Raw genomic sequence first — 27,045 nt, 5'->3', positions numbered from 1 at the left:
AGGCCATTTCAATTGCAACCCGACGGCTAAGACTGACTTAAAATTCAACTGTTCCATTTAGTGCATTATTTATTTTTGTAGGTATTGAGGTCTTTATGTATCTTGCAAACTTAATATATTCTGAGACTGAGATTATTTATATATTTTGCCTTTTAAAAAATATTCAACTGTTCCAGACAAAGAAGAGAACGCAATAATTAAAATATTGTTATTTGGCAGAATTAATATAGCACGTACGGTACGTATTCTAGTTGAAAACTATGTCACTATCCAAGCGAAAGCCTCGGTTATTTGGTGCAACTTGCCCTAGACCTTCTCATCTGTCTAGCCAATCCATCCATTGACTTTACATAGTATATTCCCTCTAAACTAAGTATTTTTTTTTTAACAAACCAAACTCATCTCATATTATTAATTAAACGATCTTGTTAACGAGTGTCTCCGAAGCACTCCTTAAGTATATTAAATTAAGTAATTATTCTTTTAAAATTTAAAAGTTTTCAATTTCCAATGCACTGATTACACAATCTTTTACAAAAAAAAAAATAGTTACTATTTAAAGTCCTTAACCAGTGTCCCAAGGACATTAGTTAACATTTCCCTTAATACATAAACTACTAAACTCAAAGACACATCAACTAGGTTAAGAAATGACAAGTCTACTTAGAGTACGAGCAACCATATATACGTCTTTTGCTTAATAAATCCAACTTCAAAATTTGAATGTAAAACAAAATACTTTTAATACGGGAAATTAAAATACTAAAGTAAAACACTCATACGCAATGAAAATGGGTTTCCTTCACGGGGACTTGCGAATCACTCTAAAATTATTAATGAAAGCCAACATCAACGTACACTTAGACCAATCGTGGCTTCAATTTTCTTACAAAAACATTTGGTAGATTGCACACCAATATGAGTAGCACCAAGCTTCACTCGTTCCAAAGCCAATTATTTCTACACAATCTAATTAGCATCATGACCATCCAAAGGGAAACCCCACCGTGGGTTTTGACATTGGAAACGCAACCCCGCATAGGGTTTTGACCTAAAAGTATGCGAGCTTTGTCTCGCCAGGGCAATCTCATCGTGGGTTTTGACCTATAAGTAAAGCGAGCTTTCTCTTGCCAAGGCAAACCTACAGAGGACTCTGGCCTAAAAATTAGCAAGCCTTGTCTCGCCAAGGCAACCCCACAGAGGGTTATGGCTTAAAAGTAAGGGGCCCTTGTCTCGCTAAGTCAAACCCTATGAGGGATTTGAACTTGAACCAAGTAAACCCTAATGAGGGCTCTGAATTTAAAGGTCAAATCAACCCCTATGAAGGCTCTGGACTTAAATCACATTGAACCTATAGATATTGCTTTTGTACAATAAAAAAAAGGCTAGGAATCTCTACTCAAAACGTTATTAATGGTTGAAAGACATTGTTATCAAATGAGTTCTTGTGCCTAAGAGGCTCGTACCATTATAATATGAAAAAGAATTATTTTAGGGTCTTGTTAACGAGTGTCCTAAGTGCACTCTTTAAGGATTTCTAATAAAAAAATTATTCCTTAAAAAAATAAATAACTCAAATTTCCGATGCATTAATTTCATAAACTTTAACAAAAACTTACTACTTTAACAAAAACTTACTATTTAAAGTTACTAAACAATGTTCTAAGGGCACTTGTTAACATTTCCCTTATTTTTATAACCAATAATAAACGTTTTTTGTGAGCTCCCGTAAGCTTAACTCATTTGATAGGGATATTACATTATAGGTCAAATGCATCTAAATGGCCTTTAAGTTTTTCATTTTTTCCAAAGTCGTCCTTTAAGTTTAAAAAGTCTCAAACAAGTCCTTTTAGTTTTTGAATCGTTTCAAATAAGTCCTTTTAGAGGATGATGGTGATGATTTAGATGATAGCAACAAAGAACATTAGCCACCATTTGGCATGCCTAAAAAAATGACTAATTTTAAGTGGGTGTTAGGAGCCAGATTTGGTACCAAAGATGAGTTCAAGGAAGCAATTACCAACTATGTTATCTACAATAGGACTTGTTTGAAACGATTCAAAAACTAAAAGGATTTGTTTGAAACTTTTGAAACTTAAAGGATGACTTTGGGAAAAATGAAAAACTTACAGGACCTTTAGATGCATTTGGCCTACATTATATATAGATGCAGAGGTTGAAGTTCAAACTTTAAATATCCCCAACTAGTGTGGATTCTATTTATGTGTAAGGCCATGTGAAATTGACTTTACTATACATCATCAATTTATAAAGATAATCAATCGTGGTCTCCAGTGATTTTCGTAGTAAAAAGTACTCATCAATGCCTTTCAGCATGCACGGTTTATATTAGCTGAATGATTATGAAAGAAAAATTAAACAGAATGATGTAGAGACTACATTTAAAAATACTACTAATATATGACATGATCAAACCAAAGAGCGATGCAAGTGTAACTACCCCATGTGCAATCCAAAAATAAAGCTAAATATTTGGAAATATATATAAGTTAAATTAGAAAACATGATTTCATCAAAAGATAAAAATGACAAAGACTTGAATGAAATGAGGTAACGGTCTAATATATTATTGCCACAAACGACGAAATGTCTCAACTGATGCAATGCAGAATACGACTTGAGACGAAAGCACAATCAAATAACTACGTAAAGGTAACTCCACCAACTACCAAAAAATTTGTTTATGTTAAACGCATAAATTTTTTCATACGAAAATATCTGTTTAAATAATATGACATCAAATGCAAACATATTTTACCGGAGATACTAAATAATTATATTGTATGTTGAATAGATACAGTCCAATATTTTTTTTTTTTATTTTTTATAAAAGGCACAGAAATGCAATCCAATATGACCAAATCAAAAGAACCTCGAGGTGGAAAAAAAAAAAATCAATAAAGCTTAAATAAAATTCAGCAATATTTTAGGGAGTTTCCACTTTTTATTTTTCAACCATTGTTGACACATTCAGTTTGGTATTGAAGCATATTCTGATTGCTCCAAACTGATATGCGACAAGAGAGTGCAACATTTTAGACACTTCTTTTTCCTATATATTATTTTTCTAGCCCTGTGTGCCTCGTTCATAGTTTAATTTATTCAGTTAATCAAATCATCATTTTTGTATTCAACCGTTGCTTGCACATATTCTGATTATTTTTCCTCATGGATCCATTAGCCATAGTCCAAGAATCCTAAGTTTATGTTGGAATAGTGAATTGAAAAATAATCAAGACTAAAAATCATTATTAGGAGTTAAAAATTACAAATTTCAAATTCAAAGTTAGAATCAATTCTGAAGACAAAATCATTTTTACTCGAGAATATATGAATGAGCAATGTTATTCATCCTGAGAGATTCACGAGAAGCTGTTTGCCACTTAAATTTCTGCATTCCCGGAAAACATGGAAATCATGGGTACAATTTAGGAAAGAGAAATTATATTTGTACAACCATTTTTGTACAACTTTTGTACAACCTTATCTTATACTCACATTATCTTCTTATTTTCCCTCTCTCTCTATTGTTTTTGATCAATAAGAAGAGAACACAACAAGATTGTCCCAAAAGAGTTGTTCAAATATCACCACTCTTTAGGAAATAAATGCAAGCAAATAACCGCTCGGGAAAATTTCGCTGGATTTGTTGTCGCTACAAACAGCAATTTCCTATATAAATATGTCAAAATCAACATCTTTGGAATTGTTTTTGATTCATTTAAAAGTGAAACTAATACAGTAAATATTATGGTGCACATGTGCTACATTAGATCAGCTCGTGATCAAATCATTATGATCTTATAAGAGTGATCCATGAATCATGTTGAATTCATGTAACCACCCTAAGCTTAAGGGTTTTTCTAACGAGTGCCCTAATAACACTGATCTTTATGGTTTCTCAATTAAGAAATTATTCCTTAAAAAAGTTTAACACTTCAATTTCCGATGCATTGAATACACAATTTTCTATAAAATTTTTTTTACTATTTAAAGTTATTAAAAAGAGTCTGCAGGACACTCGTTAGTATTTCCTAATAAATATAGTCATTCATAAGAAATGTATTTTCCATTACGATTAATTAAATTTTTAACTCTCTCAAAACTCTCACTAATTAACTTAAGCATTTTAGTCCTTGTATATAACCTCCACTTCTCAGAGGTTGTCCCCGTAAGCATAGCTCAATTGACAGGGACATTGCATAATTTATGCAGGGATCGGGGTTCGAACTCCGGACACCCACTTCTCCATATTTAAATGTGTGAGCTCCAGCCAACAGACTACTAGAAAAAAAAAAAAAAAAAAAAAACTTCAGCCGTCATCTATAATCTATTCCGGATCAATAAGCCTTTCTTATTAAGAATTAATCAATATATTCATGTTTCTCTTGTCCTCAGATTTTTTTAATATAAGTATGATAGTAGAAAATTATACTTATAAGAAAAACACAATGATTTATATGTATTCTAACATTAAACATGATGCGAGACTAATTCCTTCGTGCCATTTCAATTGCACCAGAAAGTTGAGACTTGAGACGGAGTTTAAATTTGACTGATATATGAAGTCAAATTAGAACCAAAATATTATTATTTGACTCAAAAATAGAACCTACATATATTTTATTTTGAGAACTACGTGACTAGCCCAGCCTAAGTACCAGTTATTAGGTGCAACTTGCACTATAACTTCTGATCTATATATGCGGTCAATCCATTGACTATCAAGGCTGTTGTGTTTTAAAATGAACGTTACTTAAAAAAAAATTAATTGTTATCATTTTTTTTTTGAGAGAAATTAATTGTTTTCATATAAATGTCATTTTTGACATTTGTACTTTTTTTAATGTAATATTAATTAATTATCTTTTATAATGATTCAAAATTTTTTTTTCTTCTTTCAATTGTATTTTCTAATTAATATTCCGTGTGATACTCTAAAAATATTAAATTTTACTTTACATTTATAATAACGGTGAGAAACACACGATAGTTAGCAAATATAATTTGGTAAATTTTTTATCATCTTTCTTTTATTCATTGTGTTTATTAATATGTGTGTAAAAATCTTAATTAACATCCATTTTAATAAAATCGTTAAAAAATTATTTTAAAACAAAGAAAGAATATAGCATATGAAAAGTATTAGGAATACTCATTTTAATATTTTCTTTCCAACACTCATTTATTAGATGAAATTATATGAACCCAACCATTTTATGTGTAATCCATTTTCAAAATAATAAAACACACGATGAATTTCATCTGATAAAAAAGTCATCGTTAAAAATAGAGTGATCTTCTAAGCACTCCTTTTAAAATATTATAACCTTGCCAGATTGGGCACACCAGTGAGGATTTAGCATTTGAGCCAATTTAGGCACGTGGGTGATTCTAGTGGTGCATTTTTAATTGCTCTTCAAGTTGAAATTTCAATCATTTATCACTTTTTAAATTAATTAGATCTAATCAAATAAGCTGTTAATTTCTTTTTTTTAACAAACAAAAATGAACTATATTAACACTGCTAAAACAGCCCCCTCAGCACAAGTGGGCGGTAGGATTGGTCCCCTCGAATTAGTCGATTCTTCGATCGGATACCGAGTTTTCAAAAAAAAAAAATGTACCGAAAAGACTACTTAAAACGATACAAGCAGATTAAAAATTACAACAAGTTATTAACTTATGCCTAAACACGACAATGGGTTCGACAACCACATCTGATTACCAAACATGAATACAACATTATTGGCTTTCAGCCACCACAAAGAATGATACCTTACTTTGTCTAATAATTGAACTAAGGAACTTTCTTTTTGCTTAAAAAGCTTGTTATTTCCTTCATTCCATATAACCCACATCGTGAGTAACCAAATAAGCTGAAGAAAAGATCTCCTTGATTTCAAGCCACCTGTGTAAAATGCAAAATGAGCACCATGATTTGATATATCACAATGATCCACACCATCAAAGCCTATCCAAGACCTCACCAAAAACCATAAAGAACCAAAAAAACTGCAAGACAAAAATAAATATCGTGCATCTTCCACGAAACCGCATCCTGTCACACATAAGCTGTTAATTTCATCCTTGAACTATCACTCTATACAAAGATTGCTATATATAACATTTTTTTTTTAGGGAAATAAATTGGTTTTGGCTACTCCTTTAAAGTAAGAAGATTAACAACTCATAATATTTGTTATGCACTTATGTGTGCATATATATTAAACATGGGAAATGCTAACATAGATTTATTTATGAATACATTTTTAATGTTAAATGTTAATTGTTATATTGATATTTTCTTTTTTATCATATTTTTTTTTTTTACGTTAACTATTTTTTTTAGTGTAAAAATCTCAGACCTTATATATATTAAGCATTGTTCTTACAAGTTAAGCTCACGTGAACGTTAACTAATATCTCTAAGGTACTAGTTAAAGAGAGAGAGAGAAAAAATCACAATTTTTTTACTTTTAAAATATATATATATCTCAAAGTACTAGAACTATTGATGTAGAAATGGTATTACTCCGCTCCATCTAACTGAATCCCAAGCGCGTAAAATATGAAGTAAAATTTTGTGATTTGATATCTTTTTTGTCTTTTAATTGAGATTTTATTATGTCTTGAATAAAATCTGAGAATGATGATGATTTAAGAAGTCATTTTCCACCATCTTTCTTTTCAGGTTGGCAACTAGTAAGTTACAGTATGATTCAAGATATCCTTCCAAAAGTGGCAACATGTTTTCTTCTTATTAATGTACTGGCTTATTTGTGTCACGCATACAATAGAAAAGAAAAAAAAAAACAAAAAACGTTTCTTACTCCTTCCGCGTATGTTTTGATTAACCCAACTTTGTAGTCCAACTATGACACGCCACTATTACTCATCCAATGAAAAAGTCAACCATAAATTACACTTAATTTTCTCTATATAAACAAACCCAACAAACAACTACAATAACAAAAAACCATTAGTTCAATTCTCAACCTCAAAAAACACCAAATCAAACAGAAACATAACAAGTTTTCTTTGAATTTTCAAAATGCCTAGAAAAGGAATGAGAAGCATTTTCTTCCATCCAACACCTCCTTCATCATCAACATTACCATCACCTTCCTCACCTCACCACACTTTCACTTTCTCAGACTCCTTAATGGAAGAAAATATCTTAACTGCAGAATCACTTATAACCAAATGGGATTATTCCAACACAAACCAAATTATCAACCCACTTTTCAGCGGTAATACTCGCTTTGAAGCCAAACACTACCTTAACGCTGTCAAGGGTTTACAATCTGCTATGCAATATTTTGTCACACATGATTCCACCTCCAACACTCTTGTTAGAGCTCAATTTTTAATGCAACTTGCTATGAAAACTCTTCAAAAAGAGTTTTATAACATACTTTCAACAAATAGAGAACATTTAGACCCTGAATCTGTTTCTAACCGTTCCTCCACCGATCGTCGAAGCAGTTTCTCCGTTTCTGATTATGATGATGAAGTTTCCGACGACGAGAAGTTTGTTGTCGGAAACCAAATCTCGGAAACGGAGAGAGTTTCGATGCTTGCTATGGCGGATTTGAAAGCTATTGCTGATTGCATGATAAATTGTGGGTATGGAAAAGAGTGTGTTAAGGTTTACATTGTTATGAGAAAATCTATTGTTGATGAAGCACTTTATCATCTTGGTATTGAAAGATTAACGTTCTCTCAAATTCAAAAAATGGATTGGGAAGTCATTGAGTTGAAAATCAAGACGTGGTTGAAGGCTGTTAAAGTCGCCGTGAGAACACTTTTCCACGGCGAAAGAATTCTATGCGACGACGTATTCGCCGCCGCAGGGAAGAGAATAGCTGAGTCTTGTTTCGCAGAGATTACCAAAGAAGGTGCTACATCTCTTTTTACTTTTCCGGACATGGTAGCAAAATGCAAGAAAACTCCTGAGAAAATGTTCAGAACTCTTGATTTATACGAAGCAATTTCAGATCATTTTCAACAAATTCAATCGATTTTCTCGTTTGAATCAACTTCCAACGTCCGTTTACAAGCCATTAATTCAATGGAGAAACTTGCAGAAGCTGTTAAAACGATGTTAAAGGAATTCGAATCAGCTATTCAGAAAGATTCTTCAAAGAAACAAGTCTCCGGTGGTGGTGTTCATCCTCTCACACGCTATGTCATGAATTACCTAACCTTCCTCGCCGATTACGGTGGAATTCTCGCTGATATCGTCTTCGATATGCCGCAGTCTCCGTTACCGGAGTCGTACTATCGAAGTCCGATGCGCAGCGAGAATTCATCGTCATCCTCGTCATCATCATCTTCATCGGAGATATCAGAAAAAATCGCGTGGCTGATACTTGTTCTTCTCTGCAAACTCGATACAAAAGCTGAATTCTACAAAGACGTAGCACTTTCTTATCTTTTTCTCGCAAATAACATGCAATACGTCGTCGTAAAGGTTCGAAGATCGAATCTAGGGTTTCTTCTCGGAGAAGAATGGTTAACAAATCATGAATTGAAGGTGAAAGAGTATGTGAACAAATTTGTTCAAATTGGATGGAATAAGGTTTTGTCAACGTTGCCGGAAAATGAAAATTCCACGGCGGAGAAGACGGTGGAGCAAGTTAAGGCTATTTTTGTAAAATTCAATGCTGCGTTTGATGAAGAGTGTAAGAAACAAACTTCATGGATTGTATCCGACCCGAGGCTAAGGGATGAGATTAAAGCGTTGATTGGTTCGAAGTTGGTGGCGAAGTATGGTGGATTCTATGAGAAGAATCGGGTCGGGTCCGGTGTAAGATATGAACCGGAATATATAGAGAGTTATCTGGGTAATATTTTGTATGGGGTTGTTGGTGGAGATTCGGGGAGTGTTTCGTCATATTCTTATTCGACGACATCGTCTTCCGTTAGCTCTATTCGCCCGTGAAATTGGTGTAGTTGCCGGGTTATGATATGATATCGCGACTCACCTCTTATTGTATTTTTTTTTTTTTTTAGTATCTTTTGTTAATTATTAATTCATGTATAAAAAGTCAAAGAGAGCCATTTTAAAAAATGAAATGACAAATATCCCATTATTTATGTTATATTATTTTTTTTCTTTCTGATATTAAATTAATTTAGAGTAAATTTAATTTTGTATTTGACATATTTTTTAATAAGAAAAATAATACACCACATAACACAAGTTAACGCATAGATTCAGAAGGTTACGGTATATGTGTGCATGTTATGTTGATTGTGTCGTCTCTAATCTATAAACGAGATACTCTTTGGAGCGTAGAATTTGTTGTATGCATGTAATTTTTTTTGTGGAATAGTTTTTTTAAATCATTTGTACGGATGACAAAACTATTGTAGAATATTCACAATGGTATTGTGGACTTTTCATATAAAGTTTTAAATAGTTCATGTTTATTAGTATAATTTATCTACAAATAATTATTAAACAAGTAATTATAAAAAGTTTGAAGAATAACTTGATACAATTTTTAATTTATAATTTTCATCTTTGATACCTTAACCCCTTAAATGCATTACATCTTGAAAAATTCATTAAGGGTGTGTTTCGTTTAGAGTTGAAGATATGAAGAGAGAAATAGGTAAGAGAGTTTGAGAAGAGAGAAAGAAATGAAAAATAAAGTAGATTTGATGTATGGTTTGGTACAAGAGAAAGAGAAGAGAGAACGATAATAATTTTTTGAAATAACAAATAAGCCCTTGTTTAAAAACATATTTAATCAAAAATATATTTCAACTTAATAAAATAAGTCCTTTGTCAAATTTAATTTACTTTTTGGTAAACATATTATTATCTTTGTTTTAATAAAGTAAGTATATTGTTTTCTTTCTTATTAAAAAAACACAATGTGCTGCTTGCGTCAACTCAATCTTTCATTTCCATGACAAAAAAAAATTGAAAGCATAGCTACTTCACTAGATAACTTCAATAAAAAATTCATGAAAAATTAACATCAATAAAATAATTGAAAGCAAGGGTAAAATTGTATTTGCTGCAATTAACAAGCTTTGTCCTCAATTTCTTCACTGCAAAGCAGAGAAAGCAAAAAGGTAATTTTTTTTATCTCTCCTTAACTTCTCTCCTCCACCAAACAAAAGAAAAACACTATCTTTTCCTTATTTCTCTCTTCCCTATCTCTCTCTTCCCTATTTCTCTGCAAACAAACATAGTGTAAATGAATCCTATCAACAATTAGACATTATTCCTTTCTTAAAAATAAAAACAATTAGACATCATTTCTTTAAAAAAGTAGACGCTGTTATGTTTTGACACTAATTTGTATTTTTCTATCAATAATTTGAATTTTTGTTACAAGTATTTTCTCTATCTTCTCTCCTCCTAGATATCACTTCTAATGACTCTCCAATCAAAATACCTAATAAGTACATACTTTTTAATAGCAAATCTAATGACTCTCCAATGAAAATACCTAACAAGTACATACTTTTTAATAGCAAAGCATCTCCTATTGAATATACTATTACTTATTGAATATACTATTACTTATTCAAAAGTTTAGATCTACACAATTTTATAAATACTTTAACCTTATATGGCTCATGCAAAGAAGATATTGGATTAAGGCAGAGTTTTAATTTTTATATATTTGTTAGTATTTTGGAATATACCAAGCATATTAATATGTAATTATATTCTTATACAAATTCAAATCTTGAGTCAAATATGTGTTTTGATTCATTTAAAATAATGTATTGATGAATATGAATTTGTTTCTAATTATTTGATTGACCAATGAAATTTATATAGATGAATAAGATTTTTTTATAGTCAAATATTTGGTGTGAGAATATTAGATTAATCTTAGCGGGAGAGAGAATAACGTTCAAATCCTTCTTTATTCACCTTCTAGAGCAGATGAATGAGGAAGTATTTATTCCTTTTTATTTTTATTTTTTTTTATTATGAATTAAAGGGCAGCATCCACAATGGTGGGTGCTTCATCTATTTAGCACAAGAATTAATAAACACCCTCATTGTGAAGAGAAGATGTTTGGTGCTTATAGAGATGGGTGGGCTATATAAGCACCCTCTCTTTCTCTTTAATTTTTGTGGGTCATATGTAATAAATTGTACACAAAATTAATAAACTTTGTTGAAATACAATGACATTGAGTTATTAATATGATTTATTTATTAACTTTTTTATGAGGTGCTAGGTTGGAGAGATTGGGTGCCTATTAAGTAATACTCCCTCCAGTCTTATTTACAAGAGAAAGTTGATATTTTAGATACATTGAATAATGTATGTATTTAGTCAAGAACCTAAACCAAATACATAAATTATTTAATGTATCTAAAAAGTAAATTGTCTCTTGTAAATAGGACCGGAGGGAGTATCATTGAAAATTAAAAAAATAGATTATGTGTACATGCATGTCCCACTTATGCATCCAAAATGGAGTGCTCTATTGCAGATGGTCTAGGCCCTCAAAGTATTATTTCATGAAATATCCTCTTTACCCAACACATTTTACTCATTCTCAACTGAAAAGACGAAAAATACTCATGCGTGAGTTAAGTCACGTTGCGTGAGTTAATTCACGCTGCGTGCTGTTTTGAAGGCAGGCAAAACCTCATTTCCCATCTAAAATCCTCAAATCTCTCTCAAATCACCCAAATTCAAAATTCCTTCAACTTCAAATCAAACAACACTCTAATAACAAGTAAGTTTTCATAATCAAATATCGTTAATCTTTTTATGTTGATATGTTAGAATTTTTCTCTTAAATTAGATTTTTTTTAGTTTTAAGGTTTTGTTTAAATTTTAATTTTTTTTTTTGCAAGAAATGATACAATGTTGCATCTCAATGACATATATTGCTTAATGTTTAGATGTTTGCATGTTTATGTTAGATTTTTTTTCCTCTTAAATTAGACTTTTTTAGTCTTAGGATTTTGTTTAAATTTTGATTTTAGTTTTTTGCAAGAAATGATACAATGTTACATGTAAATGACTTATATTGTTTAGATGTTTCCATATTTATATTGTAGTTATGAGTTTTAGGGTTTATGTATATTTTGCACTCCAAGTGTTTGATGAAATGTTTGAATGAGTTTTTCATTGATTGTTTAATTTTTTATGGTGTAGGTTTGAAACAATGACCGATTTGTTCAGTGTTAGCATACGCTTCAACGGTGAAAATCCTCAGATGTTCAAGGATCGGTACATTAATGTCACGTTAAAAGGTCTCAAGGATCAACTGGATGAAATCAACCAAGGACTCAACCCCGGAGACACAAGGAGGGTGTAATATATTTGGTGTGATTGTCCAACGTTGGACGACGGAAGAATAACGCTCAGTCAGCTATAATTAAAGAACGACAACGACATGAGGAGCATGTTCTCCATTTTTTGGTAGCACAACATGTTCTCGTGGATCGATATGTTTGTCACGTTGCTGAGATCGCTTAAAGATATTCTCAACAATTTGATTTCGCCAGAAGATTGTGATTAGGTAGGGAATGCACCTTTCAACTACAACAATTGTCTTACCTCTTAAATTGGATAAGGTGAGTGAGACGTAAGGGAATGCACCTCGTTCCTTTACGTTCCTACTCATCTTATATGAGAGAATTCGATGTGAAAACCTATATAGATGATTTTGTAGAATACATGTGTTGTTCTCTTCATTATTTTAAGTTTTCAAACAGACTTACAAACCTTTACCCTAAGCATAAGACACTTCAATACCAACATCTTCAGCAATCTAACAAGAATTTAATTTAAATCCAACATCACGATGATACCACATATATTTAGGGAGAATGTAATGTAGATGAACTTAAAACAAAATAAAATTGTGTATTTTTTAATTGATTTTGTGTAACTGTGTCACTTTATTCAAATTTATTCATTCAATACACAATTTTTATTCGAATTCACGCTTAATTTATTTAGCCTTTATTCGAATTTATTTATTCAATACGCAATTTTTATTCGAATTCATGCTGAGTTTATTTAGTCTTTATTCGAATTTATTTATTCACTTTATTCGAATTTATTTATTCAATACATAATTTTTATTCGAATTCACGCTCGGTTTAATCAGTCTTTATTCAAAATTATTTATTTAATACGCAATTTTTATTCGAATTCACTTTATTCAAATTCACTTTATTCGAATTTATTTATTCAATACGCAATCATAAAATAAATGCAAATATAAACAAAAAATAAAGGAACAAAAATAATAGACATAACATTTCATTTTATTAATATGATGGATACATTTACAATGGGTAAAACTAAATATGCGTAAAAATAAAAACCACAAGAAAACCAACCTCCATGGGGTAAAACTAAATCTGCAGAAGCATCTCATCAGAAGCAGAAGATCACCAGAAGCTGAAGTTCATCAGGAGATGCAAGACTTAAAGCTTCAAAGATTGTTCAATGAATTTAATCTCGTCTAAGTATTGTAGAAGACTGAAAGAGTGAAGCAATGACTATTTTCTCAGTTTGTGTCTCTGCTACAAGACAAGGATAACAGCTCCTCCTACAACAATGTTCCTACATACATGGAATGAATTTGAAATTGATCCTTCAGAGGACAATTACCATATCAGGCAAAAGATCATTGGTGATTGATCAAAGCTTCAAACGACTCTTTTTTTATGTGCTAATATGACAACGTCTCTTTTCTACATCTCTATATAAAGAAGTGAAGACTTAGAGAACAATAGGACTCAACAACAATTTGAAAGCGCCTAAACTCTGTCAAAATTGTTCTGCATCAAAAGTTCACTTAGAATTTCTTATCATATCTCATATCTTAGAAATTCTAGAGTCTTAAGAGTCTGTATCTGATTTGCACTGTGAACACCACTGATTGTATATCAAGTGTTCAAACTCAAACATTTTTCTTTGTAATTCTGTTTGAATTTAGAAGTCTCTTGCCATTGTGCTTGAGCATTAGAAGTCTCTTGATTGTGTTCAGGAGCATATGAAGTCTCTTGCAATTGTACTTGAGCATTTGAAGTCTCTTGGTAGTTTTAGCAGTGAGCAATTGTAACGCTCTAATCGTTATTTTATTATTTTTGAATATGTGGAGTCTTATATATGATTTTTAGTGATTTACGTGGTGTGTTTATTTTATTATATAGTTTATTTTAATAATAATTAGAATAAGTGGGAAAGATAATTAATTAGAGTTTTGGGGGTTATGTTTTGATTAATAGAATTAAGGGGGAGTTAATTGATAATTAAGGGAGTTACATTTTGGGAGTAAAAGAAATGAAAAACCAGAGAAAATGTTTTACGTAGAAACAAGACTTTTGAGAGAAAAAGGAAGAGAAGAGCAAGTAGAGCCAAGGATCAATTTTGCTGTGCATTTCTTTCTGCAAAACTAAGGTAAGGGTGAGGTTTACCGCAATTATATAGATTCTGAATTCTGATTTTGTTTTTAACAGGTTTATGTGAGAATTGGGAGAAGTTAGATTTTGTTAAATTAATGGGTTTTGAGAGTAGGGATTGTGTTTTTGATGTTAGAAATGGGTTCTGAGTGCATATAACCTTTCATTGCATATCTGTAAACTGATTTGGGGAGTGAATTGGAGGAAAATGGGATTTTTGGGAAAAACCTGCATTCTGCCCGTACAGAAGTTCATCGCTCGCCTCGCGAGTAGCCTTTGCTCGCCATAGCGAGTGAGCAACTTCATGGCTCGCCTCGCGAGTGAGACAACTCGCCATGGCGAGTACCTGTGAGGAAAACTGGATTTTTGAAGTGTTGTTATAAGATGAAATGTAGATGGTTTTGAGTGTCTAAATGATTTTAGAGAGGACTGGTGCAATTTTTAGATCAAAAAGATGAACAGGGGACTTAGAAATGAGGATTTAGTGAGAAAAATGTCAAAACTCCTGAGAGCAGCCTTTTTCTGTTCGACTCGAGTTCGCCTCGAACTCGCCATGGCGAGTGCCCTTTTTCCTGAACTCGCCATCGCGAGCATATGTGCTCGCGAGGCGAGTTGCCCAGTATTTGTTGTATTGATTTCTGTTGTTGATGGTTGATTTATCTTGTTGATTAAGCATGACTTTTATGTTGGTGTATTTTTCTGGATGTTCTAAATTGGTTGTAATGAATGGATGCTGGCTGGATGTATGCTTTTATTTAATTAAGTTATACATGAATATTGTAAATTGGAGTGGTGATTCATATACATATATATGAATAGGTTGGGTTGTATGTAGATATACACAAGTGGGTCAGTTGCATAAGCATAACAGTGGGAGAGCTTCGGCTCTGGAATGCCTCGTCGTTCAAAGTGGTGGAGCACTAGTTGCTCAAAGTGGTGTTTAGTGGTGAGGACTTATGTCCTGAAAATGAATGCTTTAACCATTCTACAGCGGTGAGGGCTACGGTCCTGATTTTGGTACCACATGCATGAGTGTTGTTAGAGGAGTCTTAGTGGAGTGGTGATGAGTTACATGAGTCGTTGAGTGGGTTATTAATTACCATTGTTGATGATATTTGAAAATGATGATATTTATATATTGTTGATGAATTATATGATAGGGTGTTAGATTCAATTGAAGCATTCTTTATCTATATTATTGTTGTGAATCTCACCCTTTCTGCTTGAGAATGTTGCCCTTCCTATGGGTAACTTGCAGGTGATCCTGAGTAGTTGGTGGTGGCTCAAAGTGTCTAGGGCTCTGATACGTGGGATGGGATTTTATTGTTTAATTTCTTTCCTATGTATCAAATTTTGAATATCGCTGTTGTAGCCCTACTTATGTTGGATTTTATGATGTTAAGGCTTTCATGCCAAGAATTGATTATGGAGTTTAAAACAGTTATGAATTGTTGTTTGATGATAATATTCCGCTAAAGATTTAATGAAAAATTTGAAGGATGTTTTATTAAATAGATTTTTTTTATATTTTATTTAAGATGATTATTATGAATGTGATGTGACATGCCCGTTTGGGGTTTTACTCTGATATGGATTTATTATTATTTAATTGATTTTGGGAAACGGGGTGTTACAACAATTGTAATTAGATATTACATAGTGAACTATCCTTGGAAGTGCAAGGGGGACAAGACAAACTTCCGGTTTGTGGAAGGAACATGTATAATTGTTTTGTGTCTTTCTTCTTTCTCTCTCTGTTTTATACACTGCTACTTAGTTCTGGAAATCACTTCAGAAGCAGAACTCTATTTGCTTCTGATTAGTCTTTTTCAGCTTAGGAGAAAATGAAGAAAAAGCTAACACAATTCAACCCTCCTTTGTGTTTTTCTCACCTTCAAAATGATGATGAGGAGGAGGGTATTTATAGTGGTTTAAGGTAACATACGACTTAATGAGGTAAAAGAACGTGTAAAAACTTAAAAAAAAAAAAAAAAGTGTAATATCAATTAAAATACATTGACCACGTCCAAAAAGCGTGTTCTTGGTACATGAACTACCTGCCAACCTGTGTAAGTTAAATCACGCCACCGGCCAAAACTACGTGAGTTAACTCACGTTGCATGCATGGGAAGCGTGAGTTAACTCACACTGGAGTAAAAATGTCTTTTCAGTTGGGAACGAACAAAAACTGTTGGGTAATATGCAAAATTCTTATTTCACCTACCTCAACTAGGGGTGTTCGCGGTGCGGTTTGATTCGATTTTGAAGGTAAAAGTCATCCGAACCGCAAGATAAAAAAGCATGCGGTTTGGTTTGGTTCGATTGACTTTAAAAAAAACATCCAAACCAAACCAAACCAAACTAATGTGGTTTGGGTTGGATAGGTTCATGCAGTTTTTTTCTAGACGATAAATTTTTTTGTTTCCAACATTAAAATCAGGTTAAAAAGTTAAAACACAACATATTTTTCAGCAATGTTTTAAACTTCATCAAATATTACAATTTTATTTTCATTTTACAATGTTTCCAACAACATAGACCAAGTTAAAAACATGGACAAAACGTAATTCTATTTTCTATGAAATGCAAAAGACTTAAGATTTTAAATAAAAAGCAAAGAAGGAATCTAACGAGAAAAAATATGTAATTTTGTAAAAGTTTCCATTGAGTTTTTATGAGTATATATGTTTAATTAATATTTTTTCTTATGTTGCGGTTTGGTTTAGTTCGGTTGGTAAAATGAAAATCGCAAACCGAACCAAATCATGCGGTTGAGCAAGAAAATGATCTGATTACATCCTAACCAAATGCGGTTTTTTGTGGTTTCGATTTGAGTTGATTCGGTTTGCAGTTTTCCTATTGGATTGGTTCGGTTTTGAGCACCCCTAACCTCAACAATAAGTGATGGGTTAGGATTCTCTCCATTTAGGAGCATATCCATTTCTTTAATTTAGAAAGAAAAAGATGAGTCAGGATCCTCTCCATTTCTTCCATTTGGAGAGATAAAAACATTTTTTTAAAAAAAGACTAAATTAATTAATTATGGTGGGACCCACTTAGTTGTAAGATCCACTGTCTAGTTTTTGAGTCAAGATCATCTCCATTTATTAGTCTCTCCATTTCTTCCATTTGGAGAGATAAATAATACAAAAAAGTTTAAATATAATTAATAGTAGTGAGATCCACTTAATTTTATGACCCACTACATACTTTTTCTATTTATCTCTCAATAAATGCATTGTCCATTTATTTTAACAAATGGAGAGAATCTTAATTCCTATTTTTTGTGTTTATCTCTCTCCAAATTGTATCATCCATTTTTTTGTCAAATGGAGAGAATTTTAACTCAAAAAGACACACACAAATCTAAAAAAAATAATCATAAAATCATCCATAGTGCCCTAAATTTGAAAAATTATGGCCCGATTTAGTGTAAACCAAATTGTGTTTTTCAGAGTAAAAAACCATGTCCCGAAATTGGAAACCATTGCTTGATTTTCGCTTTCAAAATATTTGTCTTTAGGTTGGTTGAAAGCTAGAAAAACTTTTTTTTTGTTTGGTACTTTTAGTTGGTGGTCAAACCCGTTACAATGTCTGGGTATTGGCTAGCTTGGTTTTGTTGTTGTACAGAATTTTGAAGTAGTCTTGGTGGCACGTCTTGTGCTATTGAGACTCTTGTTGTTAATATAATCCCATTTTTGATTGTTCAAAAAAACAAATTTTTTTTTTTCCCTTTTACTTGGCTTTGAAATAGTGTCCCGAAATTGGAAAATTGTGCCACGATTTCTAGCAAGTCTCCAGCCTCTTGTGGACTTAGAACTCAACCCCCCCGCCCCCACTCCACCCCGTTTTTTTAATACTAAAATGTAAAATACAAATATATACCTGAACATTAAAAAATTATAGTGAAAACAATGGATTGTCTCCAACTCAACGTTTTTTTACCGTCACTAGCTTGACTTCGGACAACCTTTAAAGGTCTGTCAGTACAAGTCCCATCCTCTCTTTTGGTAGGTCAACACTATAACATGGTTTCAATCTTTGCCCATTCACTTTCAACACCCTCTCGCCATCAGGTGTCATCACCTCCACAACTCTATGATGGGACACACTTTTTACTTTGAAAGGGCCTGACCATTTAGATTTCAATTTTCATGCGAATAATTTTAACCTGAAATTGAACAAGAGAACTGGTTGTCTAACATAAAATTCCCTAGGAACTAAATTTTTACCATGATACCTCTTAGTCCTTTATGCGCATTTTCAAACGCTTGCAACCTCATTTCCTCCAACTCATTTAGTTTAAGGAGCCTTTTCCTACCAACTAGAGTCTGATCAAAATTTAAAATTTTTATAGCCCAATAGGTTTTATGTTCCAGCTTGACCGGTAAATGACAAGCTTTCCCATAAACTAGCTGATAGGGGGAAAGTCCCGTTTATGCGTCTTAAACACGGTTCTATATGCCCAAAGTGCATAATCTAGTTTTTTTGTTTTTACCAATCTTTCCTTGATATATAAACTCAATTAACGTATAAAGAATAGGTAAACCTAGTTTACTTACCTGGACTATGTCAACCCAGTTTACGTAGGCTACATAAACTCAAATTGTGAGCGCTACATCACGTTGAATACTAATAAAAATGTTTATTTCATTTTGAGGTATAATAAGAATTTTCTGAGGTGTGATTAGAAATTGTTGACTTACATTAGTCACTTATATATATTGCACACAAACCCTTGTGCTAATTTTTTTTTTATTTTTAAACTCTTGTCCTAGACTTTTTTTAGAGGACTTGTGCTAGACTATTGTGGTATAGAAATGATTGTTTTTACGTACATTTTTTTTTAAAAAAAAACTTAAATTTTTGAAGAATTGGCGTCAATTTCTTTTTTTTTGAAGAGTATGGAAAATATATATCATGCTGCCAGATTAGTTTATTTGATGTTTTTTTTTTTGGTGAACTTTCATGCCAGATTAGTTTGTTTGATGTTTGTTTTTTGGTGAATTTTTCATTACGAGTTTGACCAAAAAAAGAAAGAAAGAATGAGTATTACGAGAGATTTAACATTAATTATGTAGCGTTTAGGAAAACCACTAATTGAATTTGACTCAGATTCAAAATTTGAAAATCAATTCAAATTATTAAATAAAAATATAAACAATTCAATCTCTTTTAATGCAAGATATTAAATGATTTTAAAAACTATATGCAAATTCTTAAATGATAATTATTAAATATAGACCGTTTATTGACCGAAGATGCTATTCCATCTATAAATCAATAACGTTCAAGTACCATACCCTCAAGAAGAAGAAAAAAAACCCTTCCATTCAGTCACTAACAAAAGAATGAATCCCTCATCATGTTTATCCTTGTTGCTTACAATTTCCTTGATCTTTAACTCTCATGCCATTTCACCAAAATCAAGCTCCAAGTTATATCAAAATGTATGTAAAAATGCTGGAAATGATAACCAACGTTGCTTAAAACTATTAGAAGCAAACCCTAGCATAATTTCAGCCAAAGACTATCCTACCCTTTGTAAATTATTCTTAGAGATGGCAATAGAGAAGGCAATAAAAGGCCAAAATTACCTCAAAACATTGATGAAAGAACAACCTTCTTCAAAAGCCATCAAACAATGTGCAACCAATGATTACAATGGATTGGTTGCATCATTTAGAAGCTCGTTAGTTGAGTTAAATGAAGATCCAATATCTGCAAACTATGATGCTAAAATTGCTGGTGATGGACCTCAAGCATGTGAAGATGCCTTGGCTAAAGAAAAGATAGTTAAGTCTACTCTTTCTACATTGAATAATAATATGAAGTTTCTTAGTGTTGTTGCATATTTAGCCACAAACTATCTTCCACATTGAGATGTGGTTTTGTTGTTATGTTTGCTATTGTTTTTATTGTTATGTTTGCTTTGTTAAATTTGGGGAAAAAAAATCTATGTATTTATCAAAATGCATAAAATGAAATTTTTTTATCTTACATTAATTCTTTTTATTTTGCTATCAATGTTTTTGTTTCCACTCACTGACACTGATTACAGCCGTCCTGTCAAGCAAAAACGTATTTTTGAAGATTCAGAACCATATTTTATGAAATAATTTTGGCGCAATTGACACCGTAAAATCATTGCTAAACTCAACAAAGATAAGAAAAAGCGAATTCAAGTGCTCTTTCTTAACTAAAGAGAAATTAAAATTATGCTTATAACCACTTGTTAGATTCAACACAATCAATATATAACTCTTTCTCTTTGCTTTAACCCTCCGGATCCAGGAGGAAATAGGGTAATCAGAGTTCGATTGTGAGATAAGGATAGTCTACCCCAGAATTGTTTTATTCAGGAATCGGATTTGTTTTTCTCGAACGATTCATTCTTGATAAAAACTCCTTAACCACTTGATCTCAATTGTTTGATTCAAACACCATGTAACTCTATCACAAACATTTAATCATACAAATCACTGCGAACAATTAGATACCCTTTAATCAAGGCGTAATTTGGCAAAATAATCAAAATTAATTTGGCCAAAAAATTAAATACAGTTTTTTTAGGAATTCGGTACCTTTTTGTTTGGAAAATGAAACATATCCAATTAATTAGCTATGGAACATATACTTTTAGATATATAAAACACATACCCAAAAGCGATAATACAAGTCACTTCAATCTTAACCAAGATCCTAGGTTTGAATTCAGCTTTGTGCACGAAGTATACCTGATTTACAACAAAAAAAACATCTAGTATTTAAATAGGCACGTGGGTTTAAATACTAACCATTTTAGCTCCAATTTTTTTTAAGACTAATTTGATATGACCGACGTATATTTTTGATATATAATAGACCAATTTTATTTTTGTAATTTGACATACTTCAAATGATCCTTTTATTTTCATGGATAATATTCTTTAAACGTTGCATTTGGAAAATAATTGAACGAGCTCTTTTGATCAATTTTATTTGGCAATAACGTTGCATTTGGAAAATAATTGAACGAGCTGTTTTGAAGAATTAAAGTATCAAAATATCAATTTTGACATTGATTTGTATCCATATTTGTTTGACATTCATATTATTATCATGAAAATAAAAATAAACTAATTTTATTAAATGTCAAATACATGACATTTCTTGATTTGATTTATATTGTCAAGTGTCAAGGAAAGACATTAGAAAGAAACATTTCTATAATAAATACATTTGAGAAAGCTGAAATGTATAGTATACAGTAATAATAATAGTAATATTATATTGAATATATACATATATAGCTAAACTTTTTCTAGTCTCATCCTATATAATTCTAGTTACATTCAAATTTATTTAAAATAATACTGATATTGCCCTCTCCATGTAAATTTCTAAAAACTTTTTTTTTCTTTTCATTATTCCTTTGAGCTTTCACCCATTTTCATCCACAAACCACCATGGGTGCAACCAATACCTACTAAGATTAAAGATTGAATCAACATCTTTTTCATTGATCCATGCTCGATACTCTATTCATACAAGTAAGTGAATTTCAAGAATTTCTTCATTGAAGAGTTTCTATTTATTGTTTGTTCGATGTCAGTTTTTCGTTTTGTTCTGATCTATGTGTGACATATAGGGTAGGCATGAATTTAGATTAAGCATGTATTATTTACGTTAGGTGATGTGATTTAAGTTTACGTATTAAGTAGTAAGGTATCATAATTTAAGTTTACGTATGTTTACCGTGGATTTTGGGAAAATACAGGTTAACAACGTAGCACATATGTGAATTCAATTTACGTATATATAACTAATGTGCGTGAATGTGTGAACTCAATTTATACATGTACATGTAAGCTTAGTTTACTTAACTTATGCTAACTCAGTTTACATAAAGTAAATATAACTAATGTAAGTGAACTCAATTTGAATTTACGTATATATAACTAATGTGCGTGAACTCAATTTATACATGTACACATAAACATAGTTTACTTAACTTATGTAAACTCAGTTTACTTAAACTAAGTTTACATATGTATAACTAATGTGCATGAACGCGTGAACTCAATTAAAGGATATATTGATAATTTTGGGGTGTAACTTGAATTTTTTGGGGTGTGAGTAGTATCTGTCATATTGATATAGATATAGATGCCATCACTATCGGTCAATTCATGGGCGACCAAGGTACACAATTCTTGATCTTTTTCTTATATAGTAATAAATATGTTATAAATTATATTTACCTTTATACTGTTAAAATCCAATGAAAGCTACATGCCATCCTCTTCTCATATGTGAAATGGTCACCTAACTGATGTATATTCGTAATATGGTTTGTCCATTGGAGTTGAGTAATTTTTAAGTATTATCCATTGTAGATCATCTATCCAAATTTGTTGTAGAATTTCTCTTATGCTATCTAAAAATTTTCACGAATTCGTTAAAACCTCTTTTCTAACATAAAGATCCACCAGCATTGTGATGCAGCTGCAACATAAGATCTAGGTACGATGTGACAGTGACACACATGTTTTCCAAAACATAAAGAAGCTTGTTGGGGGGTTAAGAAGTTTGTTAGGGGTTGAGGTATTGATATGTTGAGTCTTGCTAACATATTTCCATGCCCAAACTCCTTATAAATGAGTTCTCTGGCTTGAACTTTCCCGTATGCAAAACTCCTCCAAAATTCTCAAACCCTCATACTCATATGATTTTACATTACCTAATCCTCTCAAATGGAGTTCCTCTCTTTACTTTATGGGGTTCTAGCATTGTACATATGTTTCCTATTCTACAAACTATTCGATCAAAAGAGGGACCAAGAGTGTTACATATTAGATTACCAATGTTACATGTATTTTTTTTGACAAAATGTATTATTACATGTATTAAAATATACCTATTTCTAATCTACATTCTCTGATAATTCTTGAGTTCTTTTTTAAAAAAATATAGCTGCTAAAAGCTCTGTTTGGTAACACTTTGAGACTGTTTGGTAACACATCTCAATTAGCTTATAGTTTATAAGCTCGTTTGATAAAAAAAACTTTGATTGGTAATACTTTTTCGCCATGAGCTTATAGCTTATTTCACGAGCTTATAAGCTATTTTTCAGAAGTTATTCCAAGTAGCGTTTGAGTTTATAACTTATAACTTCTCATATTTTATCCCATTTTTACCCTTATTATTTTAATTAAAATCCATATTTACCCTTTATAATTTATTATACTTTGAAAGAAAAAATACTACTGGACAACTCTAATGTGACATATATACCTCCGATAAACTAAAAAAATAATATACATACCTCCAAGATCCAGTATTTTAATTGGTTTAATTCATCTTCATTTAATTTTGACCGGTGAAGCCTTCACGTGATGAATAAAATAAAAGCTTAAAACTTCAATAAAGGCTTCCTTCAAAATAACAATAAAATTAAGGATTAATTAAGTAAATGGTCCTTATAAATATTCATAATTTTGTTTTTAATTTTTATAAATTAAAATCACACTTTTTAGTCCTGTAAAATTTTCCATCATTATTTTTAGTCCTATAAAATTTTCCATCAACATTTTTAGTCCCTGTAAAAATTTTATGTCAGCATTTTTGGTTCCTAAAATACTAAAGGAATATGTCACAAGAATTAAAAAGTGTGATTTTATTTTATAGGGACTAAAAATAAAATTTTGAATATTTATAAGGACCATTTATTTAATTAACCCTAAAATTAATAATGCAAAAGCAAACAGTGATATTGGCAAGAAGTAAAGCTTTGATATTCAGAACACCTAGAAACATTATAAATAAAATTTTAAGAGTTATACCAAAGAGTTCTTCTAGGTGAACCATTATAGGTGGCAAACACCCGTTGACCTCCACACCAAAAAGCAACATGTGACCTCCTTTTATTGTGTGATTTCTTAAAATAAGAAAAATAAAAAACAGTGAAACAATGCTCTCTCTTCCTCCATCCTCTCCTCCACCAACCACCATCTCCGGCCACTCACCCGCCATTGCCATCATCACCGCCGTCCACCAGAACCCACTACAGCCACCGTACTCACCCTTAAAAATCGACAATTGTGTCTGGAAGTTCAAAACACAGGCCTAGAAACGGCGACGACGACCAGTCCAGAAAACCCATAACCAACACCGCCGTTCCCATCTCGGATTTCACCACCACCGTTCTCAACTCCTTCATCCTTTTTCTCCTCCCCGTCGCCGTTCACAACACCTCACCAATAACGACGACGCCGTCTTTACCCTCGGATCTCACCCCATCAACGCTGTTCTCACCTTCAGATCTCAGCGGAAGAGGGAAGATTGTGTGGTTGTGAGAAGAGGCTGAGCCGAGCATCAGATCTGTTCTACAGAGAAGAGGAGAAGTTGTGTGGTTGTAAGTGAAACTACCAAACTACCTCTATTGCGTGAAATTATCAAACCACCCCTACCACATCAGCAGTGGTACAAAGGGTATATTGAGAGTGGTCTATGTATCTTTTTCCTATACTAAAAGGTGTCTTTAGTGTACTTGTTAAAGATTCAAATGAAGAAATTATTTGTAAATTTTACGTGCAAAATATTTTTTAAAAAGTTTCAATGTATTGATTACACAATTTTTAATTTTTTTTCCTTTAAACTTCTAAACAAGGGCACTCGTTAACATTTCCCAAATTTTAATTTAGCTTGGAATTTTGAATGTAATAATTACTTGAAACAACTAAACTGATGCAAATTAACAACACTGAAGAATTAACTTAAAATGACATTTTATGAGCTTAGGGGAGTGTAATGAAGGAAATTTTGGGAGTAACTAGTTTTCTTATTAGAGTATAGTAGAAGATAATTACAAGCGTATATTACTAGCAGATAAATGAAAGTAATGCAAAAACAACCTTGATTCCTGTCAAGAAATCTAAAAAATAATCAAAATACCCCTTCAATTTTTTTCTTCTTCTTATTTTTGCTACTTCATTCCACAATAATGAATGAAGTGAATGAAATTAATTACCCTCACAGCCTCACTTAAGAAAATCAGGAAGTTCATAATTGTTTGGATCCTCAACTTCATTGACCCAACCATACTTCTCCATGAAAGGATTGACCAAAGACTTAGGTGGATAATTATCAATACAATCTTCCCAAACATTTGCATCTCCAACATCTTTCATCACTTCCCATAAGCAACTATTGCATTTAAATCCAGCACCAAAGCTTATCATAAATACTCTATCACCTTTCTTGAGCCTCTTTTTTGCTTCCATGTACCCTAACACATACCACAAGCTACTAGCAGAAGTGTTACCGAAACGATGTAGTGTCATCCTTGCAGGCTCAAGATCATATTCACTTAAATCTAAACTCATTCCAATTCCATCAATCACTGCTTTTCCTCCAGTGTGGAGGCAAAAATGATCAACTCCAGTTTTGAAATTCAATGGTGATTTAGTACTTTTTGTTCCTCCACTAGTTTTCTTAAGTTTCTTAAGAAGTGTCACAAAAAGAAACCTAAGTATTTCCTTTGTTGGCAAAATTTTGGGTGAAATTACCCTTAAATTATCAACAAAAGCTCTTGTTGCTGCTTTTGGAAGAGTTTTCCCTAAGTGAATACCAAGCCTACCCTGCTCATCTTCCTTTTGAGTGCAGCAAGTGTAAGAGTCATCTCTGGCGCCGTGGTGCGTTCGTACTAAACACTTCAATTTCAATATACTTCTGTTCTTTAAGGATCTTTTGTTTGTCAAAAGAACCGCGCAACCTCCAGAACGGAAAAGACAGTTGGCTAGGATCATTGATTTATCATTGCCAGTATACCAATTTGGACAAAGAGACTCTGATGTGACCAAAAGTGCTAACTTATTTCTTTGTGATTTGAAAATGTTTTTAACAATATCTAGTGAAATAAGACTAGCACTGCAACCCATTGCGGTGAGATTGTACACTTTTACGTCGTGTCTCATTTTGTAACGGTTAATGATTCGCGACGATAAAGAAGGAAGAACGGAGAGCATTGCGATGTTGACGACAAGAACATCAATTTCGGAAGGGCAAATCCCTGACCTTGATAGAAGTTTTGCAATGCTGTCGTCAAAAAATTCTTCCATCTCTGAGATCCCGTCTTTCAATGTTGGGGATGCTTCGCGGCCTTCAAAGACGTTTCTTGGGGCGTAAGTTTGTTCGCCAATACCACAACTTACAATAGCTTTGAGGAGAAATTTGTACTCATTTAGACCCAAATTTTGTGTTCTTGTGATTACTTTGCCACAAAACTCTGTCCCTAGCATTCTATCTTGTGTTGGCTTGTAACATTGGTAATCTAATATGTAACACTCTTGGTCCCTCTTTTGATCGTATAGTTTCCAGATTAGGAAACATATGTACAATGCTGGAACTACATAAACTAAAGAGAGGAACTCCATTTAAGAGGGAGAAAGAGATGAAAAGTAAAATCACAAGAGGGTTAGACAATTTTGGAAAGTTCAAGGTAGAGAAGTTATTTATAAGGAGAGAGAGAAGAGTTGAGTGTGTGAGTGGAAGAGTTTTTGGGCATGTGAGTGTGTTCATAAGTCTCAAAACATGTCAATATCTCAACCCCCAACGAACCTTTTTAT

At 32.2% G+C, this 27,045-nt stretch overlaps 3 protein-coding genes across 3 annotated transcripts; 2 read left to right on the top strand and 1 right to left on the bottom strand.

Annotated features, from left to right (window-relative positions):
- The first annotated feature begins 6,968 nt into the window (after nucleotides 1-6,968).
- LOC11419990 (exocyst complex component EXO70H1) lies at nucleotides 6,969-9,128 on the top strand. The gene has a single exon (XM_003606550.4). It carries the CDS (start codon nucleotides 7,076-7,078, stop codon nucleotides 8,966-8,968), a length of 1,893 nt encoding a protein of 630 aa, XP_003606598.2. The 5' UTR covers nucleotides 6,969-7,075; the 3' UTR covers nucleotides 8,969-9,128.
- Nucleotides 9,129-19,783: 10,655 nt separating this feature from the next.
- LOC11415927 (uncharacterized) lies at nucleotides 19,784-20,377 on the top strand. The gene has a single exon (XM_003606547.3). The coding sequence runs from the start codon at nucleotides 19,789-19,791 to the stop codon at nucleotides 20,317-20,319; it is 531 nt and encodes a 176-aa protein (XP_003606595.1). The 5' UTR covers nucleotides 19,784-19,788; the 3' UTR covers nucleotides 20,320-20,377.
- Nucleotides 20,378-25,229: 4,852 nt separating this feature from the next.
- LOC11410176 (3-ketoacyl-CoA synthase 3) lies at nucleotides 25,230-27,031 on the bottom strand. The gene has a single exon (XM_003606545.4). The coding sequence runs from the start codon at nucleotides 26,851-26,853 to the stop codon at nucleotides 25,459-25,461; it is 1,395 nt and encodes a 464-aa protein (XP_003606593.1). The 5' UTR covers nucleotides 26,854-27,031; the 3' UTR covers nucleotides 25,230-25,458.
- Nucleotides 27,032-27,045: the final 14 nt, after the last annotated feature.

The sequence above is a fragment of the Medicago truncatula genome, chromosome 4, assembly GCF_003473485.1.
Source record: "Medicago truncatula cultivar Jemalong A17 chromosome 4, MtrunA17r5.0-ANR, whole genome shotgun sequence".
Lineage (NCBI taxonomy): Eukaryota > Viridiplantae > Streptophyta > Magnoliopsida > Fabales > Fabaceae > Medicago > Medicago truncatula.
Note: the sequence above shows the minus strand (reverse complement) of the source record. Positions and strands in the feature narration are given on the sequence as shown.